Source organism: Asterias amurensis, chromosome 20 (genome assembly GCF_032118995.1).
Source record: "Asterias amurensis chromosome 20, ASM3211899v1".
NCBI lineage: Eukaryota > Metazoa > Echinodermata > Asteroidea > Forcipulatida > Asteriidae > Asterias > Asterias amurensis.
Genome location: NC_092667.1, coordinates 1869922 through 1892265, shown reverse-complemented (window position 1 = coordinate 1892265; position 22344 = coordinate 1869922). Strand labels below are relative to the sequence as shown.

At 38.1% G+C, this 22344-nt stretch overlaps 2 protein-coding genes across 2 annotated transcripts; one reads left to right on the top strand and one right to left on the bottom strand.

Moving 5' to 3' along the window:
- Positions 1–883: 883 nt before the first annotated feature.
- On the bottom strand, positions 884–6619 carry LOC139952078 (CD209 antigen-like protein C). Its single transcript, XM_071951028.1, has 2 exons — positions 6067–6619; positions 884–3628 (listed from the first exon to the last, which is right to left on the bottom strand). The coding sequence occupies exons 1-2, from the start codon at positions 6554–6556 to the stop codon at positions 3450–3452; spliced, it is 669 nt and encodes a 222-aa protein (XP_071807129.1). The 5' UTR covers positions 6557–6619; the 3' UTR covers positions 884–3449.
- Positions 3515–20911, top strand: LOC139952076 (uncharacterized). Its single transcript, XM_071951026.1, has 2 exons — positions 3515–3624; positions 14215–20911. Exon 2 carries the CDS (start codon positions 14974–14976, stop codon positions 16684–16686), a length of 1713 nt encoding a protein of 570 aa, XP_071807127.1. The 5' UTR covers positions 3515–3624; positions 14215–14973; the 3' UTR covers positions 16687–20911.
- Positions 20912–22344: the final 1433 nt, after the last annotated feature.

Here is a 22344-nt window from a genome sequence, read left to right as displayed (position 1 = left end):
TCGAAATCTTATTAACAGTAAATTTGTATGAGTTCGTTCGATAAGCTTCCCTGTATCGACCCCGCGGTGCTCACTCGGGTGAGCCCCTGACAAGAACTAATCGAAAGATCACCCACCCTCTCGTGGTGACGTCATGCCCAAAGTGACCCGTTCCACAAGCAGGGAACTGGGGCTGACACGGGTGAGCCCCTGAAATGACGCCAAAGCTATTCGAATGTACCGGGGGTAGACCGGGGTCGACCAAGGGAGCTAATCGAACGCACCCATGATATTGGGGGGGGGGGGGTGATGGGTAGGTGGTTGGGTGGGCATGGAAGGTGGGTTGGGATGGGGTGGCTTGGAGGGGGGTGATGGGGTTCGGGAAGGGTTGTTTGGTGGGTGGTTGGGAATTGGGGAGGGGGTGGTTGGGGAGGGGGTTGGTTGGTGTTAGGGTTAGGGTTAGGGTTAGGGTTTATAGGGTTAGGGTTGATGGATTCGACGTTCAGGTGAAAATAAGTGTCAGTTTTTGTTTTGTTTTCTCGACATGAATTTATCTGAATCTTTAGGTGACTTTTAGTTGTTATATTTTTGTTAACATTATGCATATGAATCAGCATTGTTGACAAAAACAAAAACGCGGAATATAACTTTTAAGATACCGGTAGTTGTAGTATCCTTTTTAGGCACTCTTAAAAAAGATCAACTCCACTTTTGTAAATGGACGTTGATATCTGGTTATAATGGTAGGCCTGGGGTGGATTTCACAAAGAGTAGGACTAGTCCTATCTCGAGTTAGGACGAGTTACTTGTCCTAATTTAGGACTAGCTGTACGTTTTTTATATGTCTTAGGACTAGTCCTAAGTAAGGACTAGTCCTAACTCTTTTGTGAAATCGACCCCTGGCCTCACAACCAGTTCATTTGTGCGGTATACAGTCCAACATAAATGCAGTTAGGGCTTGGGTGGTTTTTGTTAAGTTTGAGGAGTCAGGGTTGGTTAGGGTTGATTTTAGAAGTTGAGTGAAAACATGTCTTGTTTTGTGCATAGCATAATTTATTTTGAGCTTGCAGTGCTGAGAAAGTGTCATATATAAACATGAAAATCATAAATATGGTACTATACTGATATTATAATATCAGTTAATTATTACTTTATAATAAATTTAGTCTGACGGAAACACCATGTAATTGTCTCTTTTTGAAAACTTGAGGTGGTGTCTCTGTGAGAGCCGGTTGGTTTATTCCATGTAGTGTGCTCTAAAGCACAGTTATATGAGACAGTGACAACGACGAGAGTACAGTTGTCAAAATAGCAATGTTGAGATGAAACCAAATGGCTTTTCCAGGCAGGCATCCTTTGTTTTGCAAAAATAAATTTGGTTCGATGGCAAGTGGGGAAAGGACTTTCCTAAAAATATTTGTTACAAATATTTGCAAAACCTTCTGACTTTTATATAATTTGGAAATTCTAAGGTGCTTTTCCAAGAAAGACGAGAAAAAAAAATTGTACTAGAAACTCGATCTGAAAAATACCTATCGTTTCACAACTCGGTGCCATCTTGTTAAACAAATTTCTAACGACCACCTTCCTTCTACAAAAGATTAATGGTATGTCATTATATAACAACCTTTTTTTTACACAAAATTTATTAATCTAAAAAATTTAGTTCTTACTGCACATGGCTCTTACTGTGTATACACAGTGGACATAAAAGGAATTATAATGTTAAATAACAATGAGAAATAGTGAGTGTGCCACTTGCTCCGCTTTCAGGTTTTTAAATATTTTGAGAGAAGCTCAACTTCGAATAGTTTGGTTTAGATATCTTTTTACTAATCAGCAAAGTTTTCCAAAGACATTTTTTAGTTTGATGTTTTATAAAAGGTTACCACAAAAAGAATGAGCAGTTAACATCTTAAAGGGACAAATTACCATTGGGCGCTTTGGGCATTCAACAACATTTTTTTGTGAAGTTAATATGGTTGAAAAGATATTTCAAAAGTTTGATATCATTGCTGAATCACACAACTATCCCTTGAAATTGTGTGTTTTTGTGAAGTTTCATAACAGAATGGTCTGCTATTTTGAGGAACCAAATGCTTGAATTCACACAAAATGTTCCGCTGGTTGAATTGTCAAATATTTATGTTGTTTAAACAGCTACCTGGGCGGAATGTTTTTAACGGAAACAATGGTACTTTACATGTTTATAATGCACTTGTTCACCATTTTAATGTAATTTTGATATGTGTACACTTCTGAATTTTTCGTAATTATCGACTATAAAATCAGGCCCCAACCTAAAGTTTTTGAAAAACTAAAAATACTTCTGCCGTTGACGGCGCGCGTCAGAGGATATTGCCGCTGACGTCATTTGTGGGAGTTTGCTTTGTTATACCTCCACGCTGCAACAAAACGGTTTTACAAATTGGAGCTCCCACTTACGACGTTTTGAGAGTGATTACGTAACGGAGCTTTTCGCAAATCTCTCAGAAGAGCGCTGATACGAGTATTCGAAATGATTGTGTATTAATTACACAATTAAAATTGATTTATAATCATATGACTCGATTTCCTTGAAAACACTTTAAATGAAATTCAGCAAAATTCACGACTTGACACTTTCGTTCAAGCAGGTCTTGAAAGCCATTGGACCCTTTCGGTACAGAAAAAAACCAAAAAGTTCACAGATTTACAAATAACTTACAGGGTTTACAGAAGGTAGTGGTGAAAGACTTCCCTTGAAATATTATTCCATGAAATGCTTTACTTTTTGAGAAAACAGTAAAACAATATCAATTCTCGTTAGCGAGAATTACGGATTTATTTTAAACACATGTCATGACACGGCGAAACGCGCGGATACACGGGTGGGTTTTCCCGTTGAAACCGAAATTGAGCCTAAATTTTTACAGGTTTGTTATTTGATATAGAAGTTGTAATACACGAAGTGTGGGTCTTGGACAATAGTGTTTACCGAAAGGGTCCAATGACTTTAATTAGTACTCACTAGTTACAAAACACCATAATATATGTGTTTTAGTGCATGAACAATTCTTACAAAAGAAAAATAATATTTTCAAACAGTAAAACTTAAGGCAATGTTATCTTCGTGGTTTTCCCCAAAAGTTTAAAAAGGCACGGGGTGGTAATTTCTCAAAATATTTTTTCGCATAAAAACTTACTTGGTAACGAGCAATGGAGATTGCGAGAAATTGTGAGAAACGGCTCCCTCTGAAGTAATGTAGTTTTTGAGAAAGCGGTAATTTCTCATGCAAAATAATAAAAGCTGAAGCCTTTAATGATGCACCTGAAAGCGCACAAAGTAATGAAACACGTTTGTTTTTTGTCTTTCCCTATTCTCTTGCAAATGCGTGCAAACTTGTTTACCAATTGAGCCAACATTTTGTTATTTGTCTTTGACAGTTACTTTAAGGTGTCCAGTGCCTTGAAGCCAACTTTGAAGGGATTTAGAGTGGTGTGACAGGACGCTGACAGATTAACCTTTGGCTTGTACCACAATTCCAATCCTTCCAGCCTGCAGCCAAGCCTTTGGCGCAATCTTCGTTGCCGTTACTATTTGGCTGACCATCCATCCATCTCTTGTCCTGCACTTCAATAGCACCTTCATCTAGACACACCCAGGTACCTGAACAAAAAAAATCAGAAATAATAAGTCTCAAATACATCAAACGTTTAGAGCATGTATACGGAGCACCTAAAGGTCTGGAATAGGGTATTAGGAAATTATTTCGTTCCTTTGAAATAATATTTTGTTCTTACGAAATATACTTTTTAGTTACCTCGAATTAATATTTTGACGGAACGGAAGATTTCGAGGGAAGAATACAAGATGTTGAGGGGACGAAATAATTTCAGTATGTTGTTACCTTTTCGATGTTTACTCGCCCTTTAGGGGGGGGGGGTGGTCCGTAAGAGCGGGATCGTACTGAAAGTACACCATTGTTTTGTTTTGTTTTTGTGTTTTATTTAAGTTGCTCTCTGTACCGGTTTTATTTTATTTTTTGAGGGTTTTTAGTCCATTCTATGGTTTTTGTTTTTAAATTGTTGTCCCTTTCTCCTATTGCTACGATGTTTTGTTGTGTGTGCAGTTTATTATTATTATTATTCTTCAATATTTCTGGATTTGCTTGTGTTTTAATGTCTTCTTGTGTGATTTTAAAAAGGTTTCAGTGCAATCTCCTTTTTGTATAATTATATTTTTATCGTTGGCAGGGGTCTGGTTTTACACATCTTTTGATGACAGTTTTTATACTTTTGCTTTAACCTTGACAGCCCCTGTGTAACCTGTAACTATTGCGTATGTCTCAAGTTTAAAAATAAAAATAAAATAAAATAAATAAATAGCTTCAAGTTCCCACCCTCTAATTTTCATTCAATAATAATAACAAACATAACAACGAAAACTTATATAGCGCCAAAGTCCGCCTAAAAGATGCTCAAGGCGCTTCACAGAGAAACAATTTAAAAAGCAAATGCCAAAAAAACACACTAATCTAAGTAATTAAACAACACATCTAAGAAATTCAAAAACAGCAATACATTGATAAAAAGACACTTAAAAGTCTAAAAATTAACCATCCCCAAAACCTGGACCAGCCAGTAGAAGTTCTAAGCAAACAAGTTACAATCGAGTAAACTTCAACTTAAACCAAACAGAAACCAAAACCTGGAGGTAGTACAATCATTTAACAAACAAGTGGGTCTTCAAAGGGGTTATGAAGGAAGCCAGTAGCAGTTGTTAGCAAACAAATTACAATTGAGTCAACTTAAATTTTAACCAAACAGAAACCAAAACCTGGGTACAATCATTTAAAAAACAAGTGGGTCTTTAAAAGCCAGTATAACAGTTCTAAGCAAACAAATTACAATCGAGTGAACTTAAACTTTGGCCAAACAGTAACCAAAACATGGAGGCAGTACAATCATTTAAAAAACAAATGGGTCTTCAAAAGGATTTTGAAGGAAGCAATGGATGTGGACGAGGAAATTTCAGTTGGCAGGCAGTTCCAAAGTGAAGTGACAGAATGGTGTATTGAACGGCCTAACCATGAACGATGGACACGTGGAACAACGAGCGAAACAAATTGAGATGATATGATCTACGATTACACCGTACAAACATTCAGTGAACATTTTATCAAATTAAATGATCATGTTTCAGTTAAAAACAAACAAAACCACTGTCACAGCCTTTATGCGAATGTTTGGAGCGGGATTTCATGGAAAGAAGTACAGCACGTTTTTGTTCAGGAATAGATTCCAAGTTTCCACCCTCTATAGTTTTCAATACACCATACAATAATTGTACTGAACGTTTTGTAGAAGACACAGAACAATGATATACAATTTTGCTGTGTAGGTACAGTTTGTGCAAAATTTGAGAAATATTGGGTAAAGCGACAATTTATACCCTGTACTGTAATACAGTACCAAATGTGCAGAAAATCATAGGCCTGTATTACCACACCAAAGTTAAAGGAACACGTTGCCTTGGATCGGTCGAGTTGGTCTTTGAAAAGCGTTCTGTAACCGTTTATTATAAAATGCATTTTGGTGAGGATACCTGCGACACCAATAACGGGTTCAAACTTTGAACACAGATTTATGCCTCTATAATAATTGTATAAAATTTATACAATTATGGAGGCGTAAATTTATACTATAAATACAAGGATATTAAAGATGCTATGTCAGATTTTTGGCCGATTTGACCCAAATAGGTATTTTGATGGGGGTCGAGAAAGATACAAGCTTTCATTTGAGCCATTGCTCGAAAAAGTCCGCCAATAATTAGTAGCAGTGAAATTAAGTGCTCAAAATTAGTTTTTGTCGGGATCCCGACTATATATCACGTGACCAATTCTTATGTGTTTTATAAGAAACGTTTTAAATTTTTGCCATGGTTCCTGACCATTAAAAGTAAAAGTTAAACTTTTTTCGTTTTTCGTTAGAGCGGGTGATACTCTTTGAAATACCATTCACTAAAAAAAATAAATTGTAATGTTTGAGGCTCAAAATCTGACATAGCATCTTTAAACTAGTTTTCTACGTTTGTGTACAAACCTTCAGTTTCGATGTCGCTGCAACCAATCCAGAACGAATAGCAGCTGCACAGGTTGATGAGGTGTTGTAACTCTTCATCTGTTTGAGGGACAACCATCATCCCGTCAAAACCGACACACATATCATTGCACTCGTCCCATGGATAGGAGTATTCGGACACCATGTAGCATTTGTCTTGCCACTGGCTCCAATTAGGAGGGCATCGCGGCGTCCCTCCGGTAGGTGTCCCTCCGGTAGGTGTCCCTCCGGTAGGTGTCCCTCCGGTAGGTGTCCCTCCGGTAGGCGTCCCTCCGGTAGGTGTCCCTCCGGTAGGTGTCCCTCCAGTTGGTGTCCCTCCAGTAGGTGTCACTCCGGTGGGTGTTCCTCCGGTAGGTGCCCCTCCGGTGCTTGGTGTCGTTTTCCAACACCGCCCGTTTACGGCAGCGTAGTCTGCCATCATTATTATACCAACAACACCCAGCAGTTTGCTCGCCAACATTTTGCAGACCATCTCTTAACAACTGAAATTGCTGCCAGATTTAACCAAGAAGGTGCAACCTTCACAGATCGGAACTGCGCCAATACAAAAACGTCTCATTGAGTCACACACAAGGACAAAGCGCAGCGCGGTTTTATCAAATAACATCGACCAATCAGTCAATGAAGAGCAAGAAATCGAATAAATATAAAAGCTGAGTTTGCATAATAAGCCTTACCCGAAGTTAAGATGAGATGCAAAGATAGAATTCCAAGGAAAAAGGAAATATGCCTCAACTCCGAGTGCATAACATGTCGGTTTTCATTCCCCTAAATTTGTGTTTTTTATAGGATGACTATTGGACGTCCATATTCATTTGATGTGGTCAGTATACGCCTCTCTTAATATTTATGCATGACGTCATAATTCTTACCCAAAATGAGGCTATGGGCGCACGCCCCCCATCACTTGCAGTGGCTGCGCCCATCGCCTCGTTTTGAGTTAGCATTGTGACGTACCTCATGCATAAATATTAAGAGAGGCGTATATCGACTAATAATGTGCGCCCTCGAACTTGCTCATAGATGGCTCGGCGCACAGAATGGTCCAATCAGCAACCTTCTTTTGACCTACTTAAATGACGTCATGTGTATAATTGATTGATTGAAAAAGAACAAGCCGACATTTACATTACACAACAACAGCAGAAAATACAATGACAAAGGATAAACCAAAATAGAACACAAGATAGAAATCTGCGTACTGCACAAAACTAACCAAGGATAGCCATAAAAGCCAACAACTTCGACTTACTTCCATTGGGGTTCTTACAACAACAACAAAACCTGGCAAAAAAAAAAAACATCCAGAAAATTTAAGTAAAAAAAAACAAAACAAACAAAAACAGACGAGTCTCGTCAAGAGATAAAAACGCGAATCATGGAAAACAAAGCAAGAGAACACTATGCTTTGCTTCCTTAGAGATGGTTTTTGTGGCAAAGTGGCGTTTTCTTTTTAAATTGTTCCATTCTCTTAAAGGTTATTGTAATAAAATACTTTTTGAAAGGGCAGGGGCACCAAGGCATTTTCTCCTATGGTAAAGCACCCTATGAGGAAATTGTAAATTTCTACTGTGGCATTTCAAGGGCACAAAAGCAATGACAAGTGGGCATGGAGGCAATCGCCTTCGTTGACTCCATGAAGTATCAGGCCTGTGTGTAGATGCATAACCTTCACTAAACGGAAATATAAAACGACGGAAACGAACACAAAAGAAACTGCCAAGCGAGCTCTCTCATCTTAACAATACAATCGATACAAACTCAAGAAAAATATGAACATGCAAATTAAGCAGTGACGTGATAAAGGTGTCAGGTTTCCAATGTTTTAATTGTCGTTTCTCGCAGTGTTTAATAGACCTATTGTTCATAATTGCGTGGGAAGAAAAATTGTAAGGAATGAATGGCGCGGTAGTAACTTTTTTGTACTGCAAATTGTTTTAATTCTATATCTATGGTCACGCCATCCACCGCACACACATAACACGTACACACACGTGTGCGCTGCATGGTCGCTATTGAATAATTTATTACTTTTTAAGCTGTTGTGTGCTGTAATTGGTTCATGTAAATGACAGGATGACAGAGTGTAGCTCATTATACAATTGTTGCACGCTGTGACGGGGTCCATGGCGTGTTGTACACCCGAGGGGGGAATGGAACCCGAGGCGAAGCCGAGGGTGCATTTTCCCCTCGAGGGTGTACAAAACCCATGGACCCCAGTCACAGCGTGCAACAATTGTTTTGTTATACCTTTGAATTTTTTTTTTATTCCTCTTCTCGAAGTTCTGTTGTCATCTTCAAACATTATTACGGCGGACTTTTCATTGTTTAATAAGCAGACGAACAAGAAACAATTTCCTCGTCGAACCCGCGCTTGTTTCGCACACAGCGCTGGAAATCGACCAAGGTGATGTACACCGGTGTACATCACTTTTCATGTTACACCCGGCCCGTTGAGCCATGTAACATGCGTTTTTGTTGCGCGTCACATGATTTGTTCTCGACCAATCAAACTTCACAATTGTACAAAACCTTAGTTAATTGTTTATTCATGCTCCACTCATCAAAACACATATTAGTGACAAAAGCTTTATTTCGACTAAATACCACTTCCTCGCTTTGTGGTATCTCTTGTAAAACACCAAGCTAACATTATTATACTTTGACAAATTGTTCATTGGTTGAATAATAAAAATTAGTTTCCATGTTATTTACAAATTTGAAAAAAAGCCCGACCCGAGAGGGCGCTGTTCGTGACGTCAATCGAGGCGCGATGAATCGCTTGCAGTGCCAACACAAGATAGTGACGCTTGGCGCAAGCTAAAAACATGCCCTCAAAATTGAAACCTGATTTTTTTCACGTTTAACGGCAAATAGGCAAATCTTTCGGGTACCTTCTTCGACTTCCCCACTAGCTGGAAAAATTGTTGGGAAAGCGTCATGTTTTAGAAAAGAACTTTTCTCTTCATGTCAAAATGTGTAGTGTAATCCGGATTCTCGAAGCACAGCGCTGGAAAAGACGTCGGACCGGACCACTTTGCAAACTGACCCCATCTTTAGTTGTTTTGCTGCATCCAGCAGCAATACACGTGGTCGACATTGCCGGAAAATGCAAGAAAAAACCTTTTTCGAAACGTACAAACTCACGACTAGGACTTGAATGTACTTGCACGTACATGTGTTCGATGTTCGATCGAGGCAAAGTCTGCCTCGATTGACGTCACAAAAGGGGTAGGCGGAGTCACCCCCACACAACTTTATAAAAAAAATTAAACTTATAAATCGTTAAAAACAATTACTCAAAAAATTATGTTATTGTTCAGAAACATATACTCTAATGTTTGAAAAAATATATATATTCCCAGGCGACTTTAAGGTTGCCATCAGATTTGGCCTTTGGGCGCGCCTACAAGGCATTTGTTGTGAAATTAGTATATCAACAAATGAGATTTATTGTTGTGTAATTCATTACAGAAAACAGTCCGCTAATTTGTTGAACCAAAATATTGTCACTCTACTAAGCCATGTTGAGCTGGTTGTATTTCCAGAGGCAATTATGGGTTTTTAACCACTCTACCACACACTATATATAGTGTGTGCTTTTATATGGAACATTTCTAATAAGCAGCAAAACTTGATTTAATAAAAGTAATAAGGTCGCCTTATATAACGCCGGTAATTAGTCATATGAAACACGATTTTGACTAACTTACATCAAAATCATGTATCATAATAAATGACTAATTTAGTGTAGTTTTGACTGTCTAATACATTTTTACAGTGATCCAAAAAAGGTGTTCCCATTAGGCTTGCTTCAATTATTTCTCGTGACCCATCAGATGGCCGATCACTCTCAAACTTCCACAGATTTGTCAGCTTATGTATATGGAGGATTACATAAAGTGCTTACCCTGCCAGCAGCTATTTATTCACTCATCAGTTATTCTATTATATGGCTCTAGAGCAAAACTAATTGTGAAAACCAGTTTACAAAACAAACCATTTTGTGTGTGTTATGTTTGCTGTAAACATTATACATTTCTCTGAACTTTCATTTCATCAGTTAATATTGTTATTGTTAAAAACTAAAACCAATTAATTTATAAACTTAAGGGATCGGGCCCTGTATAAGCCTAGGCTTTTTCCTGGTGCCCTCCACTTATCACCCATTGTACCTAATGCCTGTATGTGTTAAAATTATACATTGTGTTTGCTCGCCGCCATTTTGCAGACCATCTCTTGACATTTAAAATTGCTACCAGATATACAAACAACCAAGAAGTTGCAACCTTCACAGACTGTATCAAGATCCTTCATTTACCAATAAAAACACCACTCATCGAGTCACAAAAAAGAACAGCGCAGCTTGGAGTTCTACAGTAATATCAATCAATGATCAATCAATAAAAACAATATGACATTAAATAATTTGAAGAAAAAAACTAGCCTTATTATAATTTTGAGTACGCGAAGATGTGGCGTAGTACGAAATTTCAACGAAACCTGAAATTTCATGAAGCCCAATTTCATAAAGAATCTAAGCAGAAAATTCTGCTTTGCAAATTTCTTGGTTTGGCACAAAGCTGAATTGTGTAGCAGGAAAAACCCCCATAAAAGAGCAACACTTCAGTACAACAATACATTTTTACAAAGATGAGACTATAAATAGGTTGATACATCATTAAAAAGACATAACAATAATGCACAGGGTGTCGCGGGAACGCTCGAATACATTTAGAAACATGAATCATTGCAGTTAAATTAAAAAATGTACATCCCTATCACACATAGATTACATTAGCCTCGATTCAAGGCTGTTGGCGCAGTGTGCTCAGGCCCGGTGCGGCACGATTCGGCAGCAACTGCAGTACAGTGTACACGCACAATTAATTGACCCTTCCCATGAAATATGCTAATTACATTCACGCATGCGTACAGACCCTGTTGGTTGGCAAACGCCATAGAGTTGTGCACTAAGCAGACGCGCAATCGCGTCTGCGTCACGCACCCATTAGCCGTGTACAAAACAGCGCGATGTTCCCTCATTTTGCCAACCAAAACGTTAGTGCGCACGCGCTATGTGCAATTTACATAATTTCATGGGAAGGATCTATTGTACAGCGATATCAGTATAGCAGGTCGTGAGTACGGTCGTTCTTTCAACCTCGTACGCAAACAGTACTCAGTCACACAGTGAAATAATTATTAGGTACATGTACATGTTCATGTGTACATACACTGTACACATGTACAATATGCACACAATTATGATCCATGTATATGCCGGTCGAGGCCGGCTGGAGCGCCTTGATCAAGCCTAAGATTACATCAACAAATCTCCAGCCTCAGACTATTGGTTCAAAAAACAGTTTCGGAGGAATGGGATTGAGCTATTCATAATGATAATTCATATAGGCAACACTATACACTTATGAAATAGCTGCCGAAAAAAGAGTATATAATTCTGGGGGAAAAGGTTAAGGTGTATGGATAGCTTATGGTCTCACCTTTCTTATGACACCAAAAAGTCCGAAAATAATTCATGATTGGGTGAGCACTGCCCACTTTTGTGAAGGGTTGAAATTAAAGCAATTATACACTTTCGGAACAGAAAAAAAAAGTTCACAAATTTACAAATAACTTACAGGGTTTACAGAAGGTAAAGGTAAAAGACTTCTCATGAAATATTATTCCATGAAATGCTTTACTTTTTGAGAAAACATTGAAACAATTATCAATTCTCGATATCGAGAATTACGGATTTAAAGTAAACACATGTCATGGCACGGCGAAACGTGCGGAAACAAGGGTGGGTTTTCCCGTTATTTTCTCCCGACTCCGATGACCGATTGAGCAGGTTTGTTATTTGATATAGAAGTTGTGATACACGAAGTGTGGGCCTTTGGACAATACTGTTTACCGAAAGTGTCCAATGGCTTTAAGGCTGCGCAGGAATTAGGTAAGGCCTTTGTAGCTCACAAAATTCAATCCAAGATGTCGGTTACTTCAGGTCAATGGGCAAGGGCGTCGATGGGTGGGGGACGGGGGGACATGTCCCCCCCACACTTTTCAGACTGGGGGGGGGGGGGGGCAGCATATCAGATGTCCCCCCCCCCCCCCCACACACTTTTTGATTGACTGTCATTAGAAAATTTGCAACAAAGTATAAAAGATACATAATTATTTTTGATATTATTACAATGTTTGTTCAAATAAAAGAGTTGCGGACAAACGGTGAAATGTCTTCTTCAATTTCATCTTTATTCTGATCATGGTTCTGATGGACCACGCTCAGAATGGTAAAATCATTTTTTGAGTAATTGTTTGTAACGGTTTATATGTACGTGCAAGTACATTCAAGTCCTAGTCGTGAGTTTGTACGTTTCGAAAAAAAAAAAATGCTTGCATTTTTCCGGCAATGTCGACCAGGTGCTGGATGCAGCAAAGCAACTAAATATGGGATCAGTTTGTAAAGTGGTCTGGTCCGACGCCTTTTCCAGCGCCGTGCAGCAAACACGTCAAGCCGTCGTGGTTCGAGAACCCGGAATACACCACACATTTTGACAAGAAGAGAAAAAGGTCTTTTCTAAAACATGACGCCATCCCAACAATTTTTCCAGCTAGTGGGAAGTCGAAGAAGGTACATGAAAGAAGTGACGAACCTAAAGGAGCATTTGCCTATCGTGAAAAAAATCGGGTATTGTTTAACATTTGAGGGCATGTTTTTAGCTTGCGACAAGCGTCACTATCTTGTGATGGCACTGCATGCGATTCACCGTGCTGGGTAACACATTTTTCTCTTCAAATATCGCGCCTCGATTGAAGTCACGAACAGCGCCCTCTCGGGTCGGGCCTACTTTTAAATTTGTAAATAAAATGGAAACTAAATTTTTAGAACCTTAGTTTACTGTTTATTCATATTCCATCCATCAAAACACATTATTTTAGTGCCAAAAGCTTTATTTTGAAAAAAATACCACTTCCAGGTGACTTTAAATAATGGTAAAGAATCTGTATCACAAAAACATCTGGATCAAAACTAACCAGATGTGTACACTTGCCACAGTCCTTCCTAGTCAGGTTCTAAAACTGTTGATGTAGCGCACTCTACCGGTGACTTACACAAAAACAGGTTCGTCACTCAAGACTAGGTACGTGGTCATAAGGCAAGCAGAAAATTCTGCTTAGAAAAATTTCTTGGCTAAGCAAGAAATGGCTGGGGTACCAAAAACAACCAGTAGTTTGCTTACTACCATTTGCAGACCATCTCTTTACACCTAAAAGTGCTACCAGATATAAACAGCTAAAAAGGTGCAACCTTCACAAAAAATAACTGCGGCGCAAGACCCTTCACTTGCCAATAAAAACACGACTCATCGATTCACATAAAGAAACAACACAGCGTGGACGACAATAAATTAATTAATAAAAACTATATGATATTTTCGAAGAAAAAAAACTAGACTTATTATAATTTTGTTTATGCATACAAATATGTGGCGTAGTACGAATTCGAAACGTAGAGACGAAAACTAAAATTTCCAATGAAATTTAGTTGCAAAATGTTTTTAAAAAGACTTACAATTTATTTCAGAGACACAAGAAAGGCCCACTCCAAGTGCAAACTTAGTGAATATAAGAATGTATCCCCTGACTAGGCCTATTATTTCTTCTATGTTTTGTGATTAGTTCGTAAAATTATTTTGTCTTAGGCCTAAACAACCGGCTGGATTTAAAATCACAATGCAAGCCCCTCCCCTTCCCGACCAATTAATATATAAATACAAACAACAAATTTTAGCAGCCTGTTTTTGTTTAACGCAGAAAGAATAATCCATATTATTATAGGAAAACACAATCTGAGAAGCGTTACTGCAGTAACGCTTCTAAGATTCAAATTTGGGGCATAAAGGAAGTTAATTCCCAAATTCCCAAATTGTGTTGTGAAATATCGACCTGAAATGAAATAGGATATGGGCACTATTTTTATGAGAAAATAGAATTAGCTGTTGCAAACAACTTACCAATCAAAAGGACCAAGGTTATAAATGCAAAAAAATAGTTAATGGTCCGACTATGCTTACAATGATCGATTAATTTGGAACAAAAGTTTTCTTTTTTTCTTCACAGGTCAACATTCAGCGGAAGGATAATTAGACCTTTAAAGGAGCCGTTTTAATCCACCTCTAAATCAACTTAAAGCTACGGCTAGCGACTGACTACCTTGTAAACAAAAGTGACAGAACGCCTCAAACTGTGCAGGACGAATCACGCACACCCCCGGAAGTGATAACAATACCGCAGAGCTGTCTATACCACTCTGGTAGCTGTGTACGGCTCTGCAATACTATTGAGAAGAGCGCCCTCACGTGGTCTGCAATACAAAGGGTACACGGACTGCGAACGACAAAGTCTGCAATCCAACATCGCTTCGATGAACGAATGAGGAACTGCTTGAAGACACGATACTGAGAACAAGGGTTCGGCTTTTGCCATCTTTACTATTGAGATAACTGCAGGCCTACAGGGTTTATTTAGAAACAAATTTTACTATTGAGATTACTGCAGGCCTACAGGGTTTATTAAGAAACAAATCATAAGTTGCCATACCCTTTGCTAATTAGGGCCGTTAATAACGATCCTATAAGCTAAAGTAGTCCCAGCCAATTTTTATACCTTCCGCCATAGTAGTAGTTAAAAAGAAGGACAGTTCTTTTTCAGAACTGAGAAGTCTCCCGAACAATCAGATAAATCTACTTCACGGAAGTAAAATATAGCAAGACAAAGATCGAACGTCCTCTCCTTGGCAAGATACACACATAGTGTACCGGATAGTTTCTAAGGCTTACGTGAACTCTTCCCTGTGTTTACACAAAGAAGATCGCTACGATGGCATGCGACATGCAACATGTCTACAAATACATCAACTCACTGTTGTCTAAGCCTCCAACCGACAAAAAAGGCAAACAAAAATCCGAAGTCAGGCATTTTGAGCGGAAAACCAAATGTGCGTATGCGTATGCGTATGACGTTACTGCATTCCCAGAGAGTAGCTTTATAGCTGTGTTACATACTGACACTGAATACTTAGTTAGTGTGGAATTTGGCAAAGAAGGCTTCAAAGCCCTTAGACAAAATGATGAGGGTAGTAATTACGGTCTCATGATAGTTGTTCTAGACGGGAACACGGTCAAGATTATTGGAGATGCTATAGAGTTCACAATACCCGAAGAATCAGGCAAACCATGCTGTATTGCAGTCAAGGATTCCGAGTTGATCGCAATTAGTTTTCCTGACAATGGCACAATTTCACTTTACGATAAGCAAGGACAATTCAAGCATGAGCTGAATGCACATTTGATGTGCGGTGTTTTTACTACCAGCAAAGATCGCTTTATCTATACAACACCTAAAACATTAGTATCAATCAGTGACACAGGCGAAAATATATTCAGTGAGGAAACCAGCAGCACGCCACGAAGCATATGCTGTGACAATTATGGTAACATCTATGTTACTGTAGTAAAGACAGATGAAACTTCATGTGGTGTTGACTGTTTCACACGATATGGAACATACATGGGATGTGTTGTTGAGAATTATGGTGACCCGTATGATGATATCACACTCATGCTCACACCATCCCGTGATCTCTTAGTGGCTGCTAAGAAATCGATTAGGACCTATGAAGTTCCTCTCCCCTGTGGAATGTTCAAGTGCTCTGATGGAAAATGCATTACCTGCAAGGAGCATGTCAAGGAATCACCCACCTTCACAATATGTTACGTAACCAAAGAGCAACGCCCGATCCTGTCTCACATTAGCTGCACCACCAGAAACATTATCTATCTGATTACATGCAAGAAATGCGACTTTCATTTTGTTGGTCATACAAAAAAGCACCCACTGGAGAAACAAATCGCTAATCACAGAACATCAGTCGCAAATGCTAAAAAATATAAAACTCGCCGCTTAATCATACATTACAAACAAGAAGGCCACGAGATGATGTTACAGGGTATTGAGTCATTAGACGGACGGGTGGGTTTGCGGAGAAGAGAGAAATTTTGGATCGAAACACTCCAAACAATTGATCATGGTCTCAATATGATATTACCCAATGCAACAGAAAGAGGCATGCGTAAAATCACACCAGACGCGGGAATGTTTAAATGCAATGAAAACAGATGCATTACCTGCGAGTTTGTAACGAACTCAACCACCTTCACAAGATCCCTGCCAATTAATGATGACGCCCCATACGAGATCAAGTCTCGCATTACCTGCACCACTAAAAACATAATCTATCTGATTACATGCAAGGAATGCAATATCCAGTATGTTGGTCAGACACAGCGAAAACTTAAAGAACGATTTGGAGAGCACAGATCATCAGTCAACACGGCTGCCACTGTTACACACCACTTCAGTGGTGATCATTCCGTACATGACATGGTTGTGCAGGGTATTGAGTCACTTGATGAAAATCCAAAACCAACTCTTATTAAAGAAAAAAAAGAATACTGGAATAACGAACTTGAAACAAAAAGGACTGTGGCATTATTTAATACACTAATATGTGACGCCACTCTATTGATATAAGAGTAGATTACTTTCATTTTACGAATCTCGGTTACAAACGTGATTTTTCAACTTGAAATGACTGTCTTTTCCAATTTGAAAGATAACATGATGTTCATACGATGAGCTGAGGAACATCAAACAAAAGCCAAACAATTTATTTTTAAAGTAAAAACATAATAGAACTGTATAATGTTAATCCCACCCGAGTAACATGCCTGTGATATGTTTTCACAGGACTCGGGAAAGTACCGAGTATACAGTGCTAACACACATCGGTGTATATGGGGGTAAAAAATAAAAATAATAATAATTATAACAGAGCTGATCAAAACATTGTACTCGATAATGTTGCAAGTGCCGTAATAATATGCTTGTAAATTTTGCAAAATAGTTACGAATACCAAAAGCGTCATTTGGGCAAAGTAAAATTGGAGGGAAATAGTTAAAGTCATCAGAGAATAGACTCTAAAGTGTAGATTCGTGGATACAATGTACTTGCCTTCGGCTCGTACATTGTACGAATCTATCGCCGAATCTACACTTTCTCATTAAAACCCATATCCGCCGACCTACGTCAAAATCCGTACGTGAAAAAAACCCCGCTACAAACGCCGACATACGGATTTTTTGCTTTTTTTGTTCTTCATAGTTTAACCCCTTTGGCCGTCTATACACCATAAATGTATCCCACATCTCTGTGCTTCATACACACTACAGTCACACACACGTTTCGTTGAGTTTCATGACGATTTTTATCAATATTTTGGCTGGAAAATCACGTTTTTGTCAGTCCAACAAAGACAAATTTGACATCATAATAAAGAGAATTTCGTCCTCTCCAACGGTACAATACAAACCGATTCCGTTAATGATTAAATTATTTTTTGGGATAAATGTTTCCCGATGTACGAATATACAATATTCTCGATATCGAGAATTGATATTGTTTTAATCATTTCTCAAAAAGTAAAGCATTTTATGGAATAATATTTCAAGAGAAGTCTTTCAACACTACCATCTGTAAACCCTGTAAGTAATTTGTAAATCTGTGATTTTTTTATTTTTTTTTGTCTGTACCGAAAGTGGTGACTGTGTATACGACCAACGCCTTTGTGAACACCCGCTATAATATTTGTTTTAAGCGAGGGGTTTTGTACTGTAAACTACCAATTCCTGTCTTGAGTAAGAGACTACGTTGCAACGCTTTGTGAAAAAATACTCTGGGAGGTTTAAACGTCAGTATAATAGTTATAATGGAATTCGTGCTTTCTTTCCCTTTTTGAACCAATCATCCAATAGGGAACATTGTGCATAACGGCGTTATAAAGGAACACGTTGCCTTGGATCGGTCGAGTTGGTCTTCGAAAAGCGTTTGTAACCGTTTGTTATAAAATGCATATGGGTAGAAAGAAACTGTAAAAGTAGAATACAATGATCCACACAAACATGCCTCTAAATTGCCCGGTTTTCCTTTTACCTCGCCGATTAACACGGTCAGCCATTTATGGGAGTCAAATTTACATAAATGGCCGACCGTGTTTGTACGCAAAGTAAAAGGAAAACCTCGCATTTCGAGGCAAATTTAATACAAACGTAGTCTCGTGTCGAGACAGGGACTGGCAGCGTGACAGTACGAAACTCCTCGCCATGGGATTAACAACATATATGCCATCCGCTCTTAAGCACCTGCTTCACTGTTTTGAAAATAATGTTCTTGGTACCAGTTTTATTTTAAGTCCAACCGTGTTTAGCTATGTTTTTTTATTAATTGTTGTCCCTTCCCCCTATTGTTATTTTGTTTAAGTGGGTGCTGTTTTTGTAATAATCTGGATTTGCTTTTGTTTTAACGTTTTCTAATGTGTGATTTTTAAGCGTTTGAGTACAATCTCCTTTGTATATTATATAATTATCTGGTTTTACACATCTCTGGATGTTTTTATACCTTTGTATAACCTTGACAGCCCTGTCTAATTTGTAATCATTGTGTAGGGCCTATGTCTAAAGATTTAGAATAAATAAATAAATAAATAAATAAATAAAGCAGCACATCAAAAGGGTAACAGAGCATTGGATCTGATCAAGGAAAATTAGCATATGCATGCCTATGGTTTAATTTTTGTAAATTTGTTTTTTTGCCTTTTAGGATGTTTTCTTAAATATTGCGTTTGTATTACTATATTGTATTCTATACCACATGTTCTAGATTTCTCTCAACTAAGTTTTAATTTTTGTTATTGTATATTACTTTAATGATATTGTTTGTATTTTAGCGCCATTAGCACCTTTATGGATTTGTGCGCTGTATAAGTTTCATTCTTCTTCTTCTTATTATTATTGTGATATAATTATTTACGACATGTCAGAGGACCAAAGAGGAAGCACTTAAACTCCCAATTCAACCAACATTGCTTTTTTTTTACAAGCTTCTTCTGCTTATCAAAATGGCCCCATACTAAAATAGACCTTTATCACTGTGTGGCCCTCTTGATTTTACTCCATTCCAACTCATTGTAACCAAACTGAGGCTGGTAGTCTGGTGCCATGTTTGCGCAATAAATGTTAGCTTTCATTACTGTTATGGAAACAGGGAACGTGACCAAGATGGCGACAGCGTGATAAAGGTCTATTGATTACAATTATGCTTACTGTTACTTGGTGCTATTTTTGCTTTACTCCGTAATAGACCTTTCTTTTGTTGATAAACAAACCGCCTTGGTTGGCATGGTCGGCCGAATGATAGTAAAACACTCAATCGTAAAAACAGATGTTTACACAAAGTTCAACATTTTCTGCAAACTTTCAAATAATTAGTTGTTTTGTTTTAAACAAAATCAACAAATCTGGTTACATTGTAACCAAAAATAGCGATCTTTTCTTGATTTGCACTTATGGCTTTCCATAGTTTTCCAATCTGGGTTGGCAAAAACTCGGGCTATGACGTTGCAAGAGAAAGGTCTATACATGTAATTGTCGATATTTTTAATGGAAGTATTGTAATAAATGTATATTGGAATCGAAAACATAATTACTCAACAACATGGCAGACCGTGTTTGAAAAAAAAAAAAGAACTGCCTTTGAAATCTAAACAAATGCAGTAATACATAAATAAATGCAGTGAAACAAAATACAATGGCTTTTCGTGAAAACTGGCAAGTCGGTTTTAAAAAGAAAAGAAAACAAAGCGATGTTTTTGCAAGGGTAATTTCTTATAAGCCAAAATTCGAAACGGCTAACCCTGCCGAAAATTGAAATGAAATATGTAGATAGACGTCTTAAAATATTTTATTTGATTGGTTTTCAAGGAGCTCAGAGGCTCAATAGTTTCTTCAAAGACACTGGACACTATTTGTAATATTGTCAAAGACCAGTTTTCTCACTTGGTGTATCGCAACATAAAATAACCTGTACAAATTGAGCTCTTGGTCGTCGAAGTTGCGAGAGAATAGTGGAAGAAAACACGCCCTGGCTGCACAGGTTGTGTGCTTTCATTAAGCTTGGTTTATAAACCTCAAAATCAAATTCTGAGGTCTCGAAATAAAATTAAAATTTTAGCGAGGAATTACTGCTTTCTCAAAAACTACGTTATTTCAGAGAGAGTCGTTTCTCACAATGTGTTATACAAACAACAGCTCTCCATTACTCGTTACCAAATAAAGTTTTATGCTAATATTATTATTCTGAGTAATTACCAATAGTGCCCAATGCCTTTAACACTTATTGGTAATTTTGAATATTCTTGTATTTAGCATTACTTTAGAGGTGCGCCCACTGTAGGCTCCTAAATGAGCTAGGGCGCCACCATCCGTTGAATACATCATTTTACTGTATTGAGGTAGGTTTTGTTTGAATAAAAAATTCGGGCTCTGGCTGAAATGACGTGCATAAAAAAAAACAAATATATATATATTAAATTCATTAAAAAAAGGGAATCGTGTTGCGAGGTCTGCCACTATAGGTTAATAAATGAACTTCGCTAGAACTGACCGGTTTAAAAATATTCCCATTCATTATCTAACACATAATTTCATTGTTTTTGACCGCTTTTTAGATAGGGTGCCGCCCTAAAGTTTGTTTTGTTAATATTCAGAATTGCTCTTCTATATTATATCCAGTGTTTTTCTTGATCAATTCCATTTTTCTGTAGTCTATATTATTTTTTTCTTAACTTCTTGGTGTGTTGGTGATTTTATTTTATTTTTTACTTTTGATGATAAATTGTTTTAACGTATTTTAATGTTTTAAATTGGTACAAATGTAATTCAGCCTAAAGGCTGTAAGAATGAGTTTTATTTTAATAAACCATTTCTTGTTTCTAGTCTAGTCAAATCAAGTCAAACGTTGTTAATCACTATGTGACAGACTTTTGGAGTCCAGAGAACCTAAAACAAACTTCAAATGACGCCTGCAGATAACAACATCCAAAATTGCTTTTTAAGTGAATACTTAACCTAGTTTTTGAGAGAGAGGTTTTTCGCCCTCAAAAAGACTTCAGGCGTGACGCCTTTTATCAACGCATCTGAAAGAAAGCACACAAATTTGTGCATCAAGAGTGTTTTTTTCCTTCATTGTTCTCTTGCAACTTCGACATACTTTGGGATACACCAAGTGAGAGTACTGGTCTTTGACAAAACAAATTGGTTCAAATCACAGTTTTTTTAGGCATATTATGTTGGGATACACCAAGTTAGTGAGAATACTGGTCTTTGACAAACCATTGGTTCAAATTGTCACAGATTTTTGTAATGTTGCGATACAATTGAGAACACTGGTCTTTGACAATTACCAAAATGTCCTTTAAGAAATGTCATAGACGAAATAAATTGGATCATAGAGCGTGTTTTATGGTTTATGTAGGCCTACTACATACCTCAGACCGCAGTCTTCTGGACTACAGAACTATGTGCATTGATTATTCCTCCATGTTTTTTGTCTAGTATAGACCTCTAGAATTGCAAAGGTCGTGGGTTCGAATCTCACCAGATGCCTATGATATTTTTTCACAGGACTCGGGAAAGTACTGCGTATACAGTGCTAACACACATCGGTGTATGTGGGTAAAACCCAAAATTAATATTCTTTATCCCCGATGCAAATTTAACATCTATAGTATAGACCTTGTTACAGTAATTAGCTAAGCAAGTTTGCACAATCATGTTTTGGGTCATCACCGAAATGGACTCACCTTTGGCACATGATGATACTGTCACTTCTATCATGGACGAAGGTTCTTCAATACATGCTTTCATGGTCTAGCATTGCAGCACGTTATCTCTGGGTGTGTTCGTTTAGCTTCCTGGGTCGCCCCGGTCTGCCCCGGTACGTTCGAATAGCTTTGACGGGGCTCACCCGGGTCAGCCCCAGTGCCCTGCTTGTGGAGTGGGTCACTTGGGGGTGACCTGAGGTGCATGCCGTCACCACGAGAGGGCGAGTGTGATCGTTCGATTAGCTCTTGTCAGGGGCTCACCCAAGTGATAACTGCGGGGTCGACCCAGTGAAGCTGATCGAACACACCCAATGTTTGCCCGGGGTATCAAACTTTACGACGTCCCTGGTTCTATTCTGACTTCACAAATGCTTTACACACTCATCATGGAGGGTCAGCCCAGACCACGGGAACAATACAAAAGCAAAGAGTAGTTACATAATAATGCATTATTCATAAGAGTTCTCGCTCT

Coding starts and splice junctions, on each gene's coding strand:
- LOC139952078 (XM_071951028.1), bottom strand. CDS start 6,556: ATGGTCTGCAAAATGTTGGCGAGCAAACTGCTGGGTGTTGTTGGTATA. Junction 3,629..6,066: donor CAGCGACATCGAAACTGAAG/GTTTGTACACAA, acceptor TTTTTTGTTCAG/GTACCTGGGTGTGTCTAGAT.
- LOC139952076 (XM_071951026.1), top strand. CDS start 14,974: ATGGCATGCGACATGCAACATGTCTACAAATACATCAACTCACTGTTG.